General features: G+C 30.4%; 1 protein-coding gene across 6 annotated transcripts; it reads right to left on the reverse strand.

Moving 5' to 3' along the window:
- Nucleotides 1-368: 368 nt before the first annotated feature.
- On the reverse strand, nt 369-19,109 carry Atet (ABC transporter expressed in trachea). Of its 6 annotated transcripts, none has more exons than XM_072897417.1 (12): nt 18,657-19,109; nt 14,120-14,289; nt 8,490-8,722; nt 7,487-7,604; nt 7,175-7,364; nt 6,880-7,087; nt 6,596-6,772; nt 5,942-6,306; nt 5,537-5,705; nt 5,343-5,443; nt 5,109-5,264; nt 369-4,941 (listed from the first exon to the last, which is right to left on the reverse strand). In XM_072897417.1, the coding sequence occupies exons 2-12, from the start codon at nt 14,278-14,280 to the stop codon at nt 4,597-4,599; spliced, it is 2,223 nt and encodes a 740-aa protein (XP_072753518.1). In that variant the 5' UTR covers nt 14,281-14,289; nt 18,657-19,109; the 3' UTR covers nt 369-4,596. The 6 variants fall into 6 exon arrangements, with proteins under 6 accessions (XP_072753518.1, XP_072753520.1, XP_072753519.1 ...); XM_072897419.1 differs by lacking the exon at nt 18,657-19,109 and adding an exon at nt 14,935-15,120; XM_072897418.1 differs by lacking the exon at nt 18,657-19,109 and adding an exon at nt 14,869-15,120.
- Between the last annotated feature and the right edge of the window lie 472 nt (nt 19,110-19,581).

Consider the following 19,581-nt stretch of genomic DNA (forward strand, 5'->3'; position numbering starts at 1 on the left):
TGTATATTCAAAGTTATTTAAAATTATTTAAATTTATTCAAGGTTGGTAGTCTACTAGTTACGCTTAGTTACGCGTCATAAGACGGCTTAAAATAAGATTGGCCTGTATTTTCATTAGTCTTGCAGTCACGTGATTTCGATACATCACTGACACGTTGATTCAAATTCTGCAACTCAACAACTCAATAAATTACAAATCAAATATAAACACCTGATATAACAACTTAAATGTTATTATGCAAAGTATTATATAATGACTGGAAAGTTCATATATAGACATTTCAGAGTTCATTTTTCAGTAAAAAATTTTTGACTCTAATATCTTGATGAGAAAAAGAGACAAATAAAATATTTCATCCATTGATACAATTGTTTATTCATTTGTGCTTTAGTATAAACGTGACGTTTCTTGCTAAAATCGCAAGATACGAAGTACATTAGCGTCAATTCGTCGAGGGTCGGCGATGTTTTCTCTTTATCACGCGAAACATCTTCGTATAATTTCGTCGTTTCAAAAAGAAGGTTTCCTCTACAATCTTAATCTCTTATTTCTCTGTACATTTTTTTTCGCACGCTCAGTCATACATTCTTTTACATTCTTTCCGTCATATAAAATTACAGTATTTGAAAAAGATTGCGATATTTGGTATGTGTTTTATGATCTGACTTTATTACACATTGACATGTGCGTGCATGTGGGTTTCTGTTTGTTGTGTGTGTGTGTACAAGTGTGTGTGTGTGTGTGTGTGTGTATGTACGTGTATACATGAAGAATAGTATGTATAATTCTGAAAGAGACAAATTGTGAATGGATTCTTCTATGCTGCGCGCATACACACTCGTATCTCATATTTTGCGCTTTGTAACGAGCGACGTCGCTATAATAAAAAATTCACAATTGATAACGCTCGAACGAAGCTTGAACACATACGCACGTATTTATGATACGATTCGAATAATTGATTCGACGATTATTCTAATCTTTCTTCTCGCTCTACAATCTCTCGATTTGCGCAACATTATATGAAACTTGAACTTTGACAAGTGGAAAATTATAATAGCACGTTCGACGAGTATAATTGGAATTAGTCGATAAAAAAATCATCTTTACATCAAATTTCTGCACATTCAGATTTCGATATGAGTGCGATTTCATGAAAGAACTTTACAGATATTATTATTATTATTATTATTATTATTATGAAGATAAAATGCGTACTTTTTTTAACTTTTGAAAACAACGTATTATGATGTGTGAGTGCGTTGATAATTAAAATGTTCAATAATGTGTGTGTCACACATATAAAACTATTATTGGGATTATACACTTACGAATATCTTCTCTCGATATGAATTTTCAGTCGCAGCAGACAAACATTTTTTTATGGGTGTCACAATCGTATAATCTGCTTTCTCTTTTTCGTTTTGTCAAATCTCTTTAATATTTTACATAATAACAGAAAGTTAATTTAAAAAATACATTCTTATTGTTAGTATAGAACTCGCTAACTTGTCTATATAATTAAAGAATAAAAAATATATGGAAATTAAATTTAGTAATATAATAATGCGTACGAAAGGAACGTATAATAATTTGAAGTATTATGTATTATATTGTACATGGCATCCTGAAATTATCTTTTCTGAACAATAATTATACTATTGCTTTTAAATGCACAATAAGAACAAATATATAACTAAATAACTATAAGATATATAACTTCAAGAATATAGAAATTTATTTACTGTTCCGTAGGTTAATACACATATCTTCTTTTAATTGATTTTTTTCTCTTTATTATTAAATTTATATGACGTAAGAAACACGCGCACAAATTTCTTAGTAAAAAAAAATGATTGATCTTACATTTTAATGCTTTTAAAATATATTTTATGGTAGCTATATATATAAAAACTTAGAGAGAATACTTTCAGAAATATATGTATATTTAAAAAGATTAATGAGTTTTGGATCAAACAAAGTAATAATAATAGAAATAAAAATTATTAACTAAATTGAAACTAATTAGATCCATTAAAAAAGCTTATAGCAAATTCAGTTGATGCATTAGTGCACATTAAAGGTAATCATACACATATTTACATTATAAACATAAGTAATATAATAATATTAAAATAATTATAATTGATTATGATTTATTATTATTATCATTCATCGTTAAATAATAATAATAATAACTTTTAATATTAATTGTTTTAATTATTTTTTTAATTACTTATTTTAATTATTTATGTTAATATAAATTTGTGTACAATAATTTTTGTGTGTGCCAGTGCACTAATTCAATTCAATCGAATTCCCTATTACAGCATTACCTAAAATTGTTCTAAATTCACTAAATATATATGTTATATGGCATGAAAAAGAAAATTGTACATTTAAGATGACGCATTGATCATATTGCGATCGATTAAAAACATTATGCTGATAAAAAATTGATGTATCAATTAAGAATTTAAATCATCTCAAATATTTTTATGATACTAACGTACAATTGGCTTATAAAAATAATCTATAATAATAATGTAATTAAATTAGAAGAGTAAAATAAAAATAATATCAAAGTATAAATACTAATTTACATAACTTATGCGTAACGACAAATGTAACTACCATTTGGCTAAAAAAATATCTAATTTACTATCAACGAATACCATATAAAATTAAAATAAAAAACATTACAAGAGATTGATAAGTAACTGATGCAATGTAAGAAATTTTAAGTTCTACGAAAATAATGTGATATATAAACTAATTTTCATGTGATAAATTCTATTGCCTTGTCAATCTGTCATTATCACTATTTGCTCATTAATGTAGGTAAAACTGGAACATATTTTCATTGTTATATTACACTGACCTCCTTATTATAGCATATAAGAGAAATATCATAATTACAATATCTTTAACTCAATCTTTTAGAAATGAAATTATATTTATATTGTCGAAAAAAACCAATGCATGAATTGCTTCATTTCTATTGTAGATGTATAACTTTTGTAAATTAAATTGAAAGTATCTACGATACAATTTTAATCGCTGTCTTTTCGTCAGTCGTCGGATAAATAAATTTATAAAAATGTAGTTGTGCATATAGGCCGTGAAAAAGAATCATACAATATTATAAAAACATAAGTACGAGTTAATTACATATTCAATAACGCATAGAACGCTACCTATCTTTTTTCTCATTTTATACAGCTATACATACACAATATCTTCCCAATAATCGTATATACTATTTAGTAAGTGTAACAATATTTAACACTCGCACTTAGAAGCAACGCTCAGGCAGCTAGTGATTGGTCAAGTGTGAGCTTTTTACAATAAACATTTTTCCTCCTTTTTTTCTTTTTTCCTTATTTGCTTAGAATTACCGTATATTAGGTAAACTGTTGATGAAATTACGATATGAAGAAAGATTGAGTGTATGATTATGTGAGACATATCGAATAAGCGCTTTCTATCGTTAGTACGAAAACGTTACTCGCGAACAAATATGCTTTCGGTTTTCACAAATTTCCGCTATTTTTCTGTCCGACGACATTATTACGACCGTAAGTACGCGATTTATTTATCTCCAAGATAACCGGTCGAAATAAGTATAGCAACCTATGTATAATTTAACATGGAATATCATAAAAGACTCGTTTTAACGATCCTTGTGTTCTACTTTGCTTATCTATAGAAACCTCTATTTTGTCATGTTCGCGTTTAAACGCGCTCGTTGGAGGGACACGAGTCTTGAATGGGCCTAAGGCTCCTGGCGAGTTCATAGTATATAATTGGCTATAAACACGTTCGCGATTTTAATTCGAATACCGGAAAGCCGATGTTGTGTTTGACGTCGCAAATCGACCTACCGTTATTAATACACGATTGAAAATAGTCTAATTCCTGTCTGTACTATTTATTTAAACGTCTACCTATATAGACGAGCTAAAATTGTGATTCATCTTTAATCAGATCTGAGTTTTGGTCACGATAACTATTTCTTATTTGAACAAACGAATAAATATATACGATAAAATATTTTCTTTTGCCAACAGCAGAGATCAGATTTGGTTTGGTAACATAAGACATAATTACTACAATTAATAATAATTTAACATCCTTCAAAGTGTGTGTGTGTTGTCCTTAATATATTCTATACACATTTATATCATAAATGGAATTGATAAAAAAATATTATGCTTCAATAAAAACACACACAAAATTAAGTATCTTGTGATATTGAATGACTTAAATTACATATCAAAGTTCGTATGTCAAACGATTGGTTTAATCAAAGACAATTTACCTTTGTTCCCTCATATCTCTATTCGAAGCGTGTATATTCTCTTCGTCACTTTTCTTTTTACGCAGCGGATTTTCGCCGCTCGTCAATGCGACAATTCTCTATTCTTGTCAATATCGAGATCGAGTTGTCCTTTGTGCGCGATCATTTCTTTTGTCATTCGTCTTACAAGTTAAAAAAAAAATGTAATCTTCGTTGATATCCAGGTCACAGTCGTGGTGCAACGACGGCCATAGTGTCGCGATTATTGTCTGCCCTGGACTGTTAATCAGAGAATTTAACGAAGGGATCGCAGCTTGAGTCTCAGTACGAAGTAAACGACCACTCTGAGACCGAGCAGGAAGCCGATTAGAGCAACAACGTCCACCCAGTAGACCGCGTTCTCCATGGACATCTGTTCGAGGAACTTTGTCGGACTCTTAAAGTGGCAGTAGGACTCGGAACACTTGAGTTTCGCCCGATTGTAACCGTACACAGAGATCATGGTACCCTCGAAACCGTACCTCACGTAACTCACGTATGGGAGAAATTTCAAATATTTTGGAATGGCGTTAAAATTGATGAAAAAGCCAGAGAATAGGATGATCGGAACCGACATCACGGGTCCGATAAATACCCCAGTCTAAAAACGATAATATGAATATTAATGCAAAAATTATGAGACAAATGAGGGAAACAAAAGAAGTCTTGTTATTCTTATTATGAGTTCTGATAATAAAGTTTTCTTTTATATATATATATATATATATATATATATATATATATATATATATATTTTATTGACTTTACCTCCACGCTCATTGCTGCTCCTATCAACAGACCGATTGATTGTGAGACTAACGATGTCAATATACATATATTTAAATACATAAGAAAACGCTCCGTTTCCAATGGTTGCGACGTGAGGAAGTATACAATTATCACATAAGCTATAGAGTACACCATCTGCAATAATTTAATATTGTGCATGAGTCGCAATGAATCTGGCCTCAATTGGATACGAAGAGCGTAAATTATACTCACTTGGAACGGCAAGTCCGCCAATGTTCTCGCAAAATAAAAGGCTTTCACCGAGTACCAATAATTTAAGTGTTCTCGCACGAATACGGACATTTCCATCGGAACTGCGACAAAAATGACAAAATGACGATATATAACGAACTCTGATCTAACGATATATTTTGCAACGGTCATGTCACCACATGTAAATTACTCACATGTTAATATAGTAGGCATCATCGCGGTGAACATTAAAAACATTACCGTAAAGAAAACGCACCCAGCATTACTCATAACTTCGGAGGCTTCGTTGCCGATGTCGTAATAAATCGCTCCGATTAGAAAGCCGACAATTATATGTGAAATCAATCTTACCCGTGTTAACGTCTGTTGGAGGACAGAGTGAGAGTAATACATGAAAATAAGATATCTTAAATAAAATGTGCAATAATAACGAGTCTTAAAAAATCGAGTATTATTGTTTTCTTTCATGATTAAAATTACAATTTCACTGTTCAATGACGTAATACAATTTTCAAGATCAATTGTATTCAGCCACATGACGAATTATTTTCTCGTATAAAAATAATGAAAAAGGAAATATTCCGAATAAATCTATTTACCATGTCTCGCATTTGTGACAGGAAAATCCTCTTAAGCAGTATCCAAAATTGCACCCAACCATTCGTCGGAAAGCCAACCTTTTGCTCTATGCTTTCCGCGCTATCCAATAGCGACGTTGTGCAAGAAACTGGCATATTTATCATCGTCGTACCAGTTGGCGGCTTTGCCACACCATTCGGTATCAGAGTGGCACCTTCCGGTTTTGTTTGTTCTTGTGGCGATTCTTTGACAATGTCATTTGAAACCGTCTGCGCCGCGGAGATGGCTGCCTGATGATGCTGATAATTATTGCATTTCCCATTGTTTACAGCCATCACGAGCTTGTGAACGCATTCGCCGTGCTCTCCACAAGCGACTTCCATTACTAAACCGATAAAATTTCATTAGCATATCATATTAGTGCGACAAAAGTACAATTTTAACAACTAAAACTTTTGTAAAGCAATCTTGAAATTTTAACAATAAATATATTTTGTAAAATATTGAAAAATATTTCATTTAAAATTAATTAATATTAATTATAGATTAATTCTTATAGAATTTCTTATTCATGAGTTAAAGTTTTTTTACATACATATATATATATACATATATACAGACGACAATTGAAATTTAGATCAAATAGAATGATTGATACTCCATCGAATACTTGCCGTAATCCGCTGGATTGTGATAACTTGGACAATCGAGACCCATCGATGATAAGAAGGGCACTAGGCCACCGACGTTACCCTGATATATACATTGGCCTTCGGCAAGCAGGTACAGGTGATCGAACATCTCGAACAGTCGCGCACTTGGTTGATGGATCGTGCATATTATCGTTCTTCCTGTAAAGAACACATGCGTACAGTGATGTTACGTTGTACGTATAAACGAGAGACGTTCGTAAAAAAAAAAAAAAAAAAAAAAAAAAAAATTTTTGCCAAAACATTACCTCCTCTACTGAGAGATTTGAGCAAACTGAGGCATTGGAAACAAGCGGAACTATCTAAGCCGGAAGTTGGCTCGTCGAAAAACATAACTGGGGGATTGTTGACAAGCTCCAGGGCTATCGACAGCCTCTTCCTCTGTCCTCCGCTGAGACTCTGAGTTTGCGTATTGCTGGCTTCGCGTAGGCCAAGTGTCTCGATAATCTCTTCAACCTGCATTCCAATATACAAACGTCAGGTATCGAGTTTTAAATTTTAGTTTATCTAGAGACGTGAGAAAAGAAAAATTTTTGTTCGTACCACTACTTTCTTGGCAGTCGCGCTGATATCCTTCCCTAATTTCAGATTAGCCGAGACGGTCATTGCTTCATGAACGGTCAGATGTGGTAAAAGTCGATCGTCCTGCATAATATAGCATGACATCTTTCGAAATCTTCTGAGATTCCTGTCCTTTCCGTTTATCAGTACTGAACCATTCAAATGAGACGTTCTAGAAACGTTATCGAAAACGATTAAAATTTTGTTGTCAAAAACTTTAAGAGAATGAGACAGAAACTTGAGAACAATTGTATCACTTATCTCAATATATTGTTACTTTTGTAACCTACTTACTTGTAACCCGCTAAAACATTCATAAGCGTGCTCTTTCCAGCACCGGACGGGCCCATAATGGCTGTTAATTCTCCAGACCGGAATTTTCCGTTTACGCATTTTAGAATAGTTTTATATCCTGCAACAAAATTGAAGAAATAATGAAGAAAACTCGAAACATAAATGTGTGCTTTTATAATTGAAAATTTTATTTGCAACGCGAATTATATTGCTGTAGCTTTCAATAATATTTGAAGATTAAAATTTTTCAAACACATCATTATACTGTACCGCATTATAGAAAAATATATATCAAATGTACTATTATTATTTTATGATTAAAATGACACTATCTGCGTATATATCTTACGTATGCAGAAATGGAACGCTTTATAATTTTATAATAAAAACTATCTATTGTAAGTCTTTTTCAATTTTGGCGTCATTGATTGCCAAAATTCTTGTTAACAATCTTGCCAAAACTGATATTTTCTACACCATTGTATAGAAAATTTATTCGAGAATTATATATCCTTCAGATAGATAAAACCTCTGGCTGACCTCTTTATCGCTAGTGCACTTGCACCACGGACGATGCATCTGCGCCGAAACGGGTACCTGTTCGTGCATTTCTATCGATTTTTTCGGTCAGGTCATTCACACACGTTGATAGATGAAAAGCCTACCGGACAGCTTTTCGCATATTCGATTTCTCACTTTAAATCCGATCACTCTGTCATCTTAAATTATCCAGCTAATTTTTACCGCTTCGAAATAAAATCGAAAGTACATATATTATTTCGAGACATAAGTAACCTAACTGCTTTCTTAAAAAGTATACGGACATGGATTCTCGTTCTGCCTCCGTTATGCTCGTTAAATTTTTATTTATTCATTTATTTATTAATTGTTTCTTTTATTATACCTTAATGATGATTCAATAATGCGTACTATGCACGGAACAGTAAATTGATTTTCTCCTGAATATCAAACGTATAATTGCCACATTCTTTCCGAAACTCACCCCTCTTTCTGCCTTCGGACACGCTGTAGGCCAGGTTTTTGAACTCCACGTCGACCGGCGGCCTCTTCGGGAGATGCGTCAGCGATACCGCCGGCCTTTTATTGCCCTGCCCGGGACTGGCGCCGCTGTGGTTCGGCACTTTCCTGGCCAGAACACCACCGGTACATACCGCAGCCGCAGCCCCATTCGACGTGGTGCCGTTGCAACTGCAGTGGAGATTGTTTTGCGAGCCACTGTAACATTTCACCCGATCGTTAAGTGAAAGTATCGCTAATTAAATACATCTGCATTTGTTTGATAATATACATAAGTTTAGCTTGTTTTGTAAATCGTAGACCGTAGAGAAATCCGTTAAACTGTTGCTACGTATATCGTACGGTATACCGTAAAAATGGGACGTACTGAAACATGTATGATCATTATATGTACAAACTACATTACTTTACCGCCTGCTTTGGAAAGCGCAACTCGTACACATTAAAATTAAATAACTATATGCAGGTGTACGTGTAGCGTATATTTAAACGACAAAGTTAAGAATGCATATGTATTTAGTCAAAATTAACGAGATTTTGCATGTATTTTTTATATTCCGCAAAGTCGCAATTAATTTGAAAAATATTGTAATATATACGCAATGTTGAAGAAGTGATGCATATTAATTCACTTTAACATTTTAATGCAGATTATATTTATTTTGCACAGAACAGATGATACCGTTCCCATTAATTAATCCGCGACGTTGAGCAATGAGATAGATTGCCTTTTAAAAATGTTATTAAACGTTGAATATAAATGCAAAATTGTATAAAATATTAAATATTTGATTTATAGTTACACTTAAATTCAACACACAAAATAATGATTATATGAAATACAATACTTGTGCCTAATACAAAACACTGTTTCTGAGTTATTATTAACTTGAAAGAATTTTATGAGAGTATATAGAGTTATAAATAAAATATATACGCGTATATTACTGAAAGCTTATTCTTCAATAATTAAAAAAATAACACGTCATTACGTTTAGTTAAATTTTCTTAAAATAATCTTATTTTGAAAATGAGTGACAAGAAGATATATTTTCAAGCCATTATGCTTTCTTATTTTCGCAGTTTACAAACAATAAAAAAGATTTTCTACCGCGATTTCTATCGTGTTTTTTCTCTTTGCGGACATAAAAAAGCATAATTGTTCGAAAAATATATCTTCTTCACCGTCATTCATTTTCAAAATAAAGTCAATTCAAGAAAATTTAAATAAACGGAATGATTTCTTTTAAATCACGCGTTGAAGTGCTAATCAGCTTTCAGAATATGTATATATTTTATAGTTTAGAGATAATGCTTTGTATTAAAAAATATAAAAACATCTATTACAAAAAAAACATTATTTTTTTGGCCAACCTAATATACATATAGAATCCAATATACATATATATGAATATTATCTCTCAACTGATCATGAATTTGCGTGCTGTTTCCTGTCATAAATGTAGATTTTCTACTGTGGTTCTAGTCGCGTGAAAGCTTATTATTTTCTAATATTAAGGAGATACAAAAACGTACACGAGATTAGCTATTTCTACAATTTTGCGTAATCACTCTCGCAATTACTATAGGTAAACGTGAGAGAAACGTTACTGTCAAAAGGATATAAATATTTCTGAGTGTATGATTTTATCTCTGCACTAGGATCGTGATCATAGTTTACTTTTTAGTAAAATCATGAGATCGTGTTATCGAAAGAATTTTTTTATTACTCACTTTCTTACTGCTAGTTTCATCACCTACCATAACTAGAATTATTTTTATCGCGAGCATTCGCCTATCACTGAACTATCGTGTTTGTAGAAAACATTTTCGAAAAATGTGACAAAAATGACAAGTAAAAATAGAAAATAGATAAATCCGAAGGAAAATGTAACAAAAATATTAACCTGTTTACAAATATCACCGAACAATTTGTATTTAACGATTTCATTGAAAATAAACAGTTTACTTGTCCTCTGATTAAATAATCAAAGACATGATTCTTTACAAAAATTTAGTAATCGAAATTTAGTAATAGAATTTCTTACAAGACATTATTGTCAATTATATTATTAACTTTAAAGAGTTATGTGTATATATATATATATATATATATATATATATATATATATATAGAATTATAAATAAATATATTTAAAATCACTTTGACCAACTTTGAGAAAAATGGAAATATTATTGTATATAGAGATAGATTTCTTTTTTACATACATTTATATCGTATAAAAAATATTATGTTTAAATTCATCTTGAGAAATTTTTTGCAAGTTATGTAATGTTAAAAAACGCAATATATTTATTTATTTATTACTTCAAGCTGTAGCCAAAAAGGAGCTTAATTTACAAATATTCTACACACACATCCATCTATACTACATCTTATTATACGTCTTTATAACTATATCTACAACTATCATTGGGAGCTTTCCAACAAGACATAGTGTAACACAGTGTCCATTAATGTGAGTGAGACACACTGATGTATTCTCTGTTTACTGTATTACACTGTATCTTGCTGGAAAGCTCCCCTTATCACTATAGCTATATATACAACTAAAAACTATTCACGGTTATTCATATCACGGTTATTTTTAATATTCCTTTCCTCTTTTTCTTTTTCTTTCCATAGAAAACGCAATATAATATTGATAATTTCTTAAACTAATTTTGATTTATTATTTTCATGTTATGAATACAAATGTATCTTACACTTCAGAATATTTCGAGATCGTATCTTTGTATTTCTAACTTCTACAATAATATAATGAATAAGTCAGTCAAGTAGAATTTGACAGAAATGCTAATATATCTTTTATTAATATTTTTATACGCAATAATAGAAATGTTTCAGATAATAGAAATATTACGTATAATTCAATTGATTTGAAGCACTTCTCTGTATGTTCTATTTATATAAATTGTTAAGTTTTATAACACCTTGTCCTCTACAAAGTTTTATCCTATATAAGTCTTTCTCGCTTTCTATCAATTTTTTATGTATGACATTAGAACATAGTAGCATAGCTTCTAAGAATTTAAAATACTGAAATACTAAAATATCAACTTTTCTATTTCATTACGCAATTACATATATCGTACGTTTTACATATGCAAAATATCTAACTTGACATAAAACGTAAAATGTTACTTCTAGTTATCTCAATAAAAATATATATATATATAATTTGTATAATTTTTATATATAGTAATATAATGAAAGTGTGCACGCAGTAGCATGCTTCCAGCATGGTCCACAATCTCTTTATTTATTCGACTGATTCACAAAGAGTCACAAAGCAGACGTATCTTTGTTCAGTCCAGTTGTCAGTACGACTCTGCTTAGCTGAGTCATCGAATCGTAGAAGGCAAAGTGACCGACTGTACATCACGATGCTTCTTTGATGCTTTTTTTGAAGAAATTTAAATTTTCTTTTAAATTATAATAAACTCTAATCGTACACATTTATGTTATTGCAATTATAAGACTAATATCGTGCATATTCCTTATTCTACAGTTTAGGTATTCTCTCAAGTTCAGGAAATGCTTAATCGAAGCTTCTAGAGAAGGTCAAAAACCTTGACCGTGATCGTCGATACGGACCCTAAGACTCTTAGTATCGATTGTCATTTCAAGCAGTACCTATACTCCTTCAATATTGAATATTCTTAAATATCTTAAAATTGATGCCTTTATTTATTACAAATTTTTGAGCAATTGAAAGTCAATAATTGATAAAATTAATCGATAAATTGACGAAATTAATATGAACATCTTAATGAAACATAATAATTTTCTGCCGATTATTCTGCATATAAAGATAAAAATTGGTTTCTTTTTATTCTAAGTATTCAATAGTTTCTGCAATAATAATTTTTTACATGATATGCATGTAAGTTTAAAAATAAATTGGTCATTCACATTATATAAGTTACGTCATTTTATAATAACTCTGTTTAACGCACAAATTGAATGTTATTTTTAGCAGCAATGAATCAACTTAAACCTAGCTAAAAACAAATTTTGAGAAAAGTATGATCGAAATTAAAAAACTTCCTTCCTAAAATTCCTTTTAAGTCTTATTGTTAATATTTGAAGGAAGCTTACTTAGAAATGTCGTATTAGGAGAATCGTATATTCTCTCTCTTTCTCCGTCTCATTCACATGTCTATTCGCATATTATATAATATATCAAATTCTGCTTATATTTGATTGACTCTATGTTTTAACCATAATTTATTTTAAGATTACAATGCAAAAATTAATTCAAAACAACAAACTTTAAATCAACTTTATAACAAAATTTAACTTTTATCAGTAATTCGTTACACCTGTTTTTGGGATAATCAAATAACAAAAAATTAATAAATAACCTAACAATGAAGATTTTATATTTTAAGCTTATTACAAGGGCTGTATTTTTACTGCCAGTATTGAATACTGTTAATATTGAAACTCTATAATATACATGAATTATAGATTTATACATTATTATAGATTTCCAGTGATTTTCCGAACACAGCAAAACTTCTCTTTTGAAACATGCCTTATATGATATAAATATGACATAATTATCCGCAATTTTATAAAATAATAAGAATTTAATATTATGGCTAAAATTAACTATACAACTGTTTATACATTTAAATAAATATTACAACAGTAGCAATTGTAAGTACAGATCAATATCGATTTACATATTTGTACATGCTTTCTTAGGAAATTGCAAGACGATCATAATGTAAATTAATATTGCAGGCGCATGTCATAAAATGCTAATCGGTAAATAACAATTTATATTTGAAAACTCAAAAACAAAGAAGCTAAATTCCTAGTAAAGTTCGAGATAATTCGTTTGGATTAGAGGAAATTTGTTTTCTAATAATATCATCTCTATACTATTTATACATATATTTCTATTTGAAATTATTTTAAGTTATTTAATAATCTTAATTAAATCATTCAGTTATATAAAAATGTTTATAGATACAAGTAAAGTAAAATAAATATATCAACTTTATTTACTATTTTTATTTTCATCGATTTTATGATTTATCGAACCAATACTTGTAGAAATAAGTCTTGGAATAATTTTATTATGCTGTCAAATTTTTGCGACTCTCTCTCTCTCTGTCTCTCTCTCTCTGTCTCTCTCTCTCTCTCTCTCTCTCTCTATTTTATATAACTGTAAAAAAGTTTTATATAATCATGCTTGATACGTTTTACGCCTTTCGCCTTTTATTCTTACATTCACCATGTATTTTCGCATAGAAGTATTAATACATTTTCAACCATTCATTATTTATTAATCTATAATTCAAATCGTCTAATTACGCAACAAACTAATATAATCCAGAATTGATTCAATGATACCTTGCTAAAAGAATATTTAAGTTGGTTGCACTTATATCAGTTATTTATTATATTTTATATATGCATTGTTGCTGCAAGTTATTTTTATATTATACGATATTATTAATAACAAAAATTTGATTTTTTTAATTGGTTGATATATCTTGCATTGTTTAATAAAGTGTTATTCATAAATTCAAAAGAAAAATAAAGAATTATATTCTTACCCGTGGACCGCATTGTTGAGATTTTCCAAATGTAGAGAGGGAGGGGGTGATCTGATTGTCACCTGATTACTTCCACCTGGAATAAATTGCACCTGTTCATCGCCACTGTACCTAGATGCTCCTCCACTGCTTAGAGTAAGGTTCTTCAGATCAGCCATCATCCAATCGTGCTAGGGAGAATAAATATTTATATATGTTAAAATAATCTTTTATTAAGCTAAACAATAAGTTTATTTTATTTTTAACTCTTAATTTAAAATATGTTAAAAAATACTAGGATAGGTCTGTCAAAGCTATATCCCGCTGAGAATACTTAGACAATACTTGAAACTCCATTAAGGCATTTTGCGCACTTAAAGTAATGGCTCAGAATTGTCGAAGCGTCTTGCTATTCAAGAGTCGTGCTTTTATCGAAAGAGTGACATTTTTCTCTGTTTGTTTATCTTATTGTTATACGATAAATTGAACATAATGTCGTGACCTTCGATATCCTTATCAAATATGCTTTATTATAATAGTCTAATTTTGCAACAATTTTAATATTATGTATTTAATACTATGTATATTTATTATTATGTTGTATTATTGAAAGCTTTTGATTCATTTATTATTGTTGTGAACAAAAATAAACTGATTTGAAAAAAAATTCCATCTAATATAGTACTAATGTTTAAGTCAAATGATAGATCGCATTCTCTTTATTTAATTCAGTTTCAAAAATGTTATTTACTACAACGAGAAAAACATACCTGTATTTCCAGAATGTGTTACTTTAATTATCAAAATTGATTCATGATAAAAGAATAAATACGTACTCTATAATACAGATTTCCGGATTACAAAAAAAAATGATTTTACTTCATTCAACACTGCTATTAAACTAGTTACAGTGATATAAGGAGAGAATATAATAATCCTCCTCACAATATCAAATACTTGTATGATAAAAGAAAACATATACACAACATATTTGTCCTTCCTAAGGAAATTGCTAAAGGACTATTAGCCTACATGTACGAATATTCCAAAATCAAATTTTCTTGGACTTTCCAAGAATTAATCTATTAAAGTTTCTGTTTAAAGTTATAATAATAAAAAAATCTGTTTAAAGTTAAAAAATAATTTAAAAAACTGTCAAATTAATATTTCATTCGAATAAAGAATAATAAAATTTTATTTACATAAATTTTGATATAAATAAAAATAAAAATTTATTTAATACTAACAAAAAGATAAATAGAGTTTTGAATAAAAAATTATTTATTATCTACAAATAAATCTTTTAATTTTATTCGTTATAATTAATTCATTATTTGAAATAAAATTTCTCCAGCTCTGGATACAATAAAGTTTCTACTTTTATTTTATTTTTATACAATTCTCTAATTTAGGAACTTGTGAAATTTTTATTCGTGAATTTAATATAAGCAACGGAAAATTATATGATTTATTGATTTTTCGAATAAATTTTGTAATTAGCTAAAAAAAGTGAAATTTTGTACATAACATAGTAAATTAATTACGCCTTACAAATATGCGATATATTAGACTAATATGCACATTTAATGTTTTTTTAACGCGTGCAAGTCTAAACAGTAATAAAATACGTAAAATATTAAACTAATACTTTTCCATTATTAATGTAAAATTTATGAATTAATAAATAACAAAAATATCTTATCACATCGTACGATGTCGTCCACAGTTGTGCTCGATTAAAAATAATTAGATACACTCATCACGTTCTTTACGCAAATTATCATGTGAATCAGCAAAAAAAGATACGCAAAGGTTCACGTGTATCTTTCCGGGTACAGATGCATTGAACGAAGCAATCTTTGAATAATCGTTCTTGTTAGCTGGAGAGAAGAATATAACGTTTCATGGAGAGAAGGCTGTCGTCTTTTTAATTTCTATAAATTTTTCTAATATAATAAATCGACAGATATCATAATACCCACTACATTCCATCGAAAAGCGAATATAATTTATAATAAATAACGTATGGTAAAGAAATTTAATTACACAGAAGGTGTAACTATTACTTGCGTCATTATAATGTTTTGTAAACATATGTTTTCTTAATATAATTAAATTTCTTTTGAAAATCGATAGATACAATCTTATTCTTGATTATTTGCGACTCTTCTTTCTTGTTAAAAAAAGATAACTTCTATATTGCAACATTTTCTTTTTGATAAGAACAAATTATTTATATCGCATATAAATTGACGAGCAATATTTGTCGATCAAACAATAAAGAAAACAGAGAGAAAATAATTTTATATATAATAAACAAAAAGAGGGAAAAAATAATTAAAAAGTATAAATAATATAATAACGGTAGAAAAAAAAGGATTTTTATATAATTTTTTTATATAGCTGACATAATTACATCTTTGTCAATTCAAGAACAGAAAGAGAAAAGAGCAGCATCGAATATGAGAAGACCCTAAAGGAGGTTAATTCACAATCGTGTACATGCTATAATTCAGGGGATATCTTTTATGTACACAGAATCTCATTGACGTGCCACTCTCGGGTGTCTCTTGCCCGCTTTGAATCTCGAATATCGAAGAGATCAATTTGTAGCTATCACCATCAGGAACTAACTACGACGCGTGCTGTTTTTTTCAGAACGTACATACACGTGTCAGGAATCACGCCAGCCGCGTGTTTGTGATATATGATTCAAATAATTGCAGATTGCACATACGAGATGCAGCAGCATATTTCATTATTGTTGCAATCGCTACGTCAATAACTACGCGTACTCATTGTCAGTTAGGCATAAGTAGATCGAGATGCGATCTCGCAGTCTGCTTTATTGTCCCAAATGACGTCCTAGAATCTCTCTCCGGTTGCCAGGCCATCTTCTTTGTTTGAACAGCTAAACGTCTCGATCAGACGACCGAAGGCAAGATAGCCGTTCGGTCGTTTCAAGCTCTTGTTAATTAAATGCTCTGCTTACAACGGAATTAATTCAGCATCTAGTCTGATAAAGTACGAAAGCATCGGGAGATATTTGTATATGAGAAAGGGATTTTCCTTTAATTCTATAGATGCTAAGATAGAGTTTAGATGAATTCTTAATGAGTCACGCTTAGCCACGTCACTAAGACTCATTTTCTCGTATTAATGGCAATCACAAGTGTGATCGTAAGCTGATGCTGGCAACATTTCAATTGATAAAATTTTAATTCAGATATGTAATAAAGGACATAATTATTCACATCCGGCTTATATGAAAGAATAATTGAGAGAGCGAGTTCACGATCTTTTATCTTTTATTTTTCGCACACTTTTTAGAATTAATTAAATGATATTTAATAGAAGATATATTATATTTTATATATAGATAAAAAAGCTGACCTTAATTAATTAAAACATTTTCGTAACATAATTTCCGATGAATTTCTAAATTTGTATGTATTATAATCAGCTCCATGTTTAATGGAATACTTGATTAAACAGAGTTTAATTTTTATAATGGCGAAAAACATGCAACAAGATAATTATTAAAAAATAAAATATGTCGAACATTGCACCGTAATTGGACAATGATCCCTCGAATAGAAATGCGATTATTCAGTTGCGCAAATTCTCTTCGTTAAATTGTGATATCGACGTGTGCACGATAAACCTTTTTTATCGTAATACGTTTGTTTGGTTGCTGCTGGTCAAGATGTCTATTAACAATCTGCATCTTGATTATATTTCTGAAAGGTATTTGAATATGCGAAGAAAACCGAAAGTTTCAAAGCGTCCAAAACTTTATTGAAATAAATCGTCACGTCACGTTTAAATGTCTTCTAATAATAGACTATAAAGTCATAAAGTAAGATGTTACAAGGATATAATAATAGCAGTTGGAAAAATAACATAATACATCTCTATATCAAAGATTCTTCCGTGTGTTGCATATAATGCCGCGCGTATTGCGCAAATAAAAGATGTTCAAAATAATTGCGTTTGAATCGAACTGTATAGAAATAGTTTGTGCAATCATGCGATATCGGTCGTCTCGACAATAATTCATGCAAGTTTCAGTTATAAGCCATAGATCTTCATCCGCTTATCAAATTGTCAAAGCATCGCACATTAAAAAAATAGAAAAAAAAATCGGAATCGATGTTTTCGAATGGAAAAAGACATATTTCTACGGATAAAGATGAAGAGTATTATGTCGATGACCGAATGAAATATGCATTATTATGTGATCAGTGTGTTTATCAGCTATATATATATATATATATAGACGAGAATCAATTTCATGGCGCGTTATTATAGTACACATATCATTTCGCGCAAATTTAATTAACGATGCATTGATCAGTAAATTAAAAGGATGTATGCGAGAATTAATTAATTTCTTCTCTTCTCATAATTGATTACTAAATAATGAGGCGTCGATAGATGTGAGACGGATTCGTAGTATCCATGACGCATAAAGAGTTAACGACCAGCATCTCTAGTCAGCATCAAAGCTGTTACGTGTTCATCTCACACGCGCGTTGATTTTAAAGGGACAACTCACCCTCGGACGAAAGTGGGCTCAGCTACGTGGGTCGCGACGTCCGAATTCATACCACGGCGATGATGCTCTGCATCTTTGACTTGTCAAATTCTTCGATCTGTCAAACTCGAAAGAGAAGATACGTTCCAGGTACAAAGCGATCACACAAGTCTTTGCACTGAACCAAGGGTACACTACGGATATTCCACGCGATTCCACTAGGTATCGACTTTATTCGCCTGGTTACTGATGCACCACTACTGACTATAAAATTTTATTCGTTCCGCAGTCGTTTCCAGTGTCGTTCCAGAGACAATCGATTGTGAACGCGTGCACGCACTAGATGATCCCCAGACCGATCTGACCGAACGCACCGAGCGGATCCACAACATATACTGCGACTGAAGCAAGGGAGAGCGGTGAGATCCCCGACAACGCACCAGTGCGATCAGCTGTCGAGCTATGCACCTCCACTCCAACGACGAAATGAGCCGAGCTCGAGAGTGGCGAGGTCCAGGAACGGCAACGACGCCTTGGTTGCTCTGGTCTTTTATTTGTTTACCGTCGACGGTATACAAATAAAAGGTATACAAACGAGAAAATTTATTTGTTTTTAATATCAGTTGTGTTCTTTTGTTATCAATGTCTTATGATAATTAATTTCATTAATTCATAAAGAAATTGAACCTAACAGAACTATGCATTCCATAAATAATGGATCTAAACTAATTTTTATATATTAATTTTTGCATATTATATATTTATGAAAAAGCATTTTTTAATTCATACTAATATATATAATAAAATTTATTAATATATGTAATGTACTTTATTAATATTTAATATATGTTTTTTTTTGTATTATTAGGGAAAATTTCATCTTACATTTCCTTAATGCTTTTTACTAGCTGTTTTTGATTCATGAAGATTTATCTCTTTCTAAATT

The sequence above is a fragment of the Anoplolepis gracilipes genome, chromosome 8 (genome assembly GCF_047496725.1).
Source record: "Anoplolepis gracilipes chromosome 8, ASM4749672v1, whole genome shotgun sequence".
NCBI classification, from domain to species: domain Eukaryota; kingdom Metazoa; phylum Arthropoda; class Insecta; order Hymenoptera; family Formicidae; genus Anoplolepis; species Anoplolepis gracilipes.

Coding starts and splice junctions, on each gene's coding strand:
- Atet (XM_072897416.1), bottom strand. Junction 7,365..7,486: donor AATGTTTTAGCGGGTTACAA/GTAAGTAGGTTA, acceptor TAACGTTTCTAG/AACGTCTCATTTGAATGGTT. Junction 6,307..6,595: donor TCACAATCCAGCGGATTACG/GCAAGTATTCGA, acceptor TTATCGGTTTAG/TAATGGAAGTCGCTTGTGGA.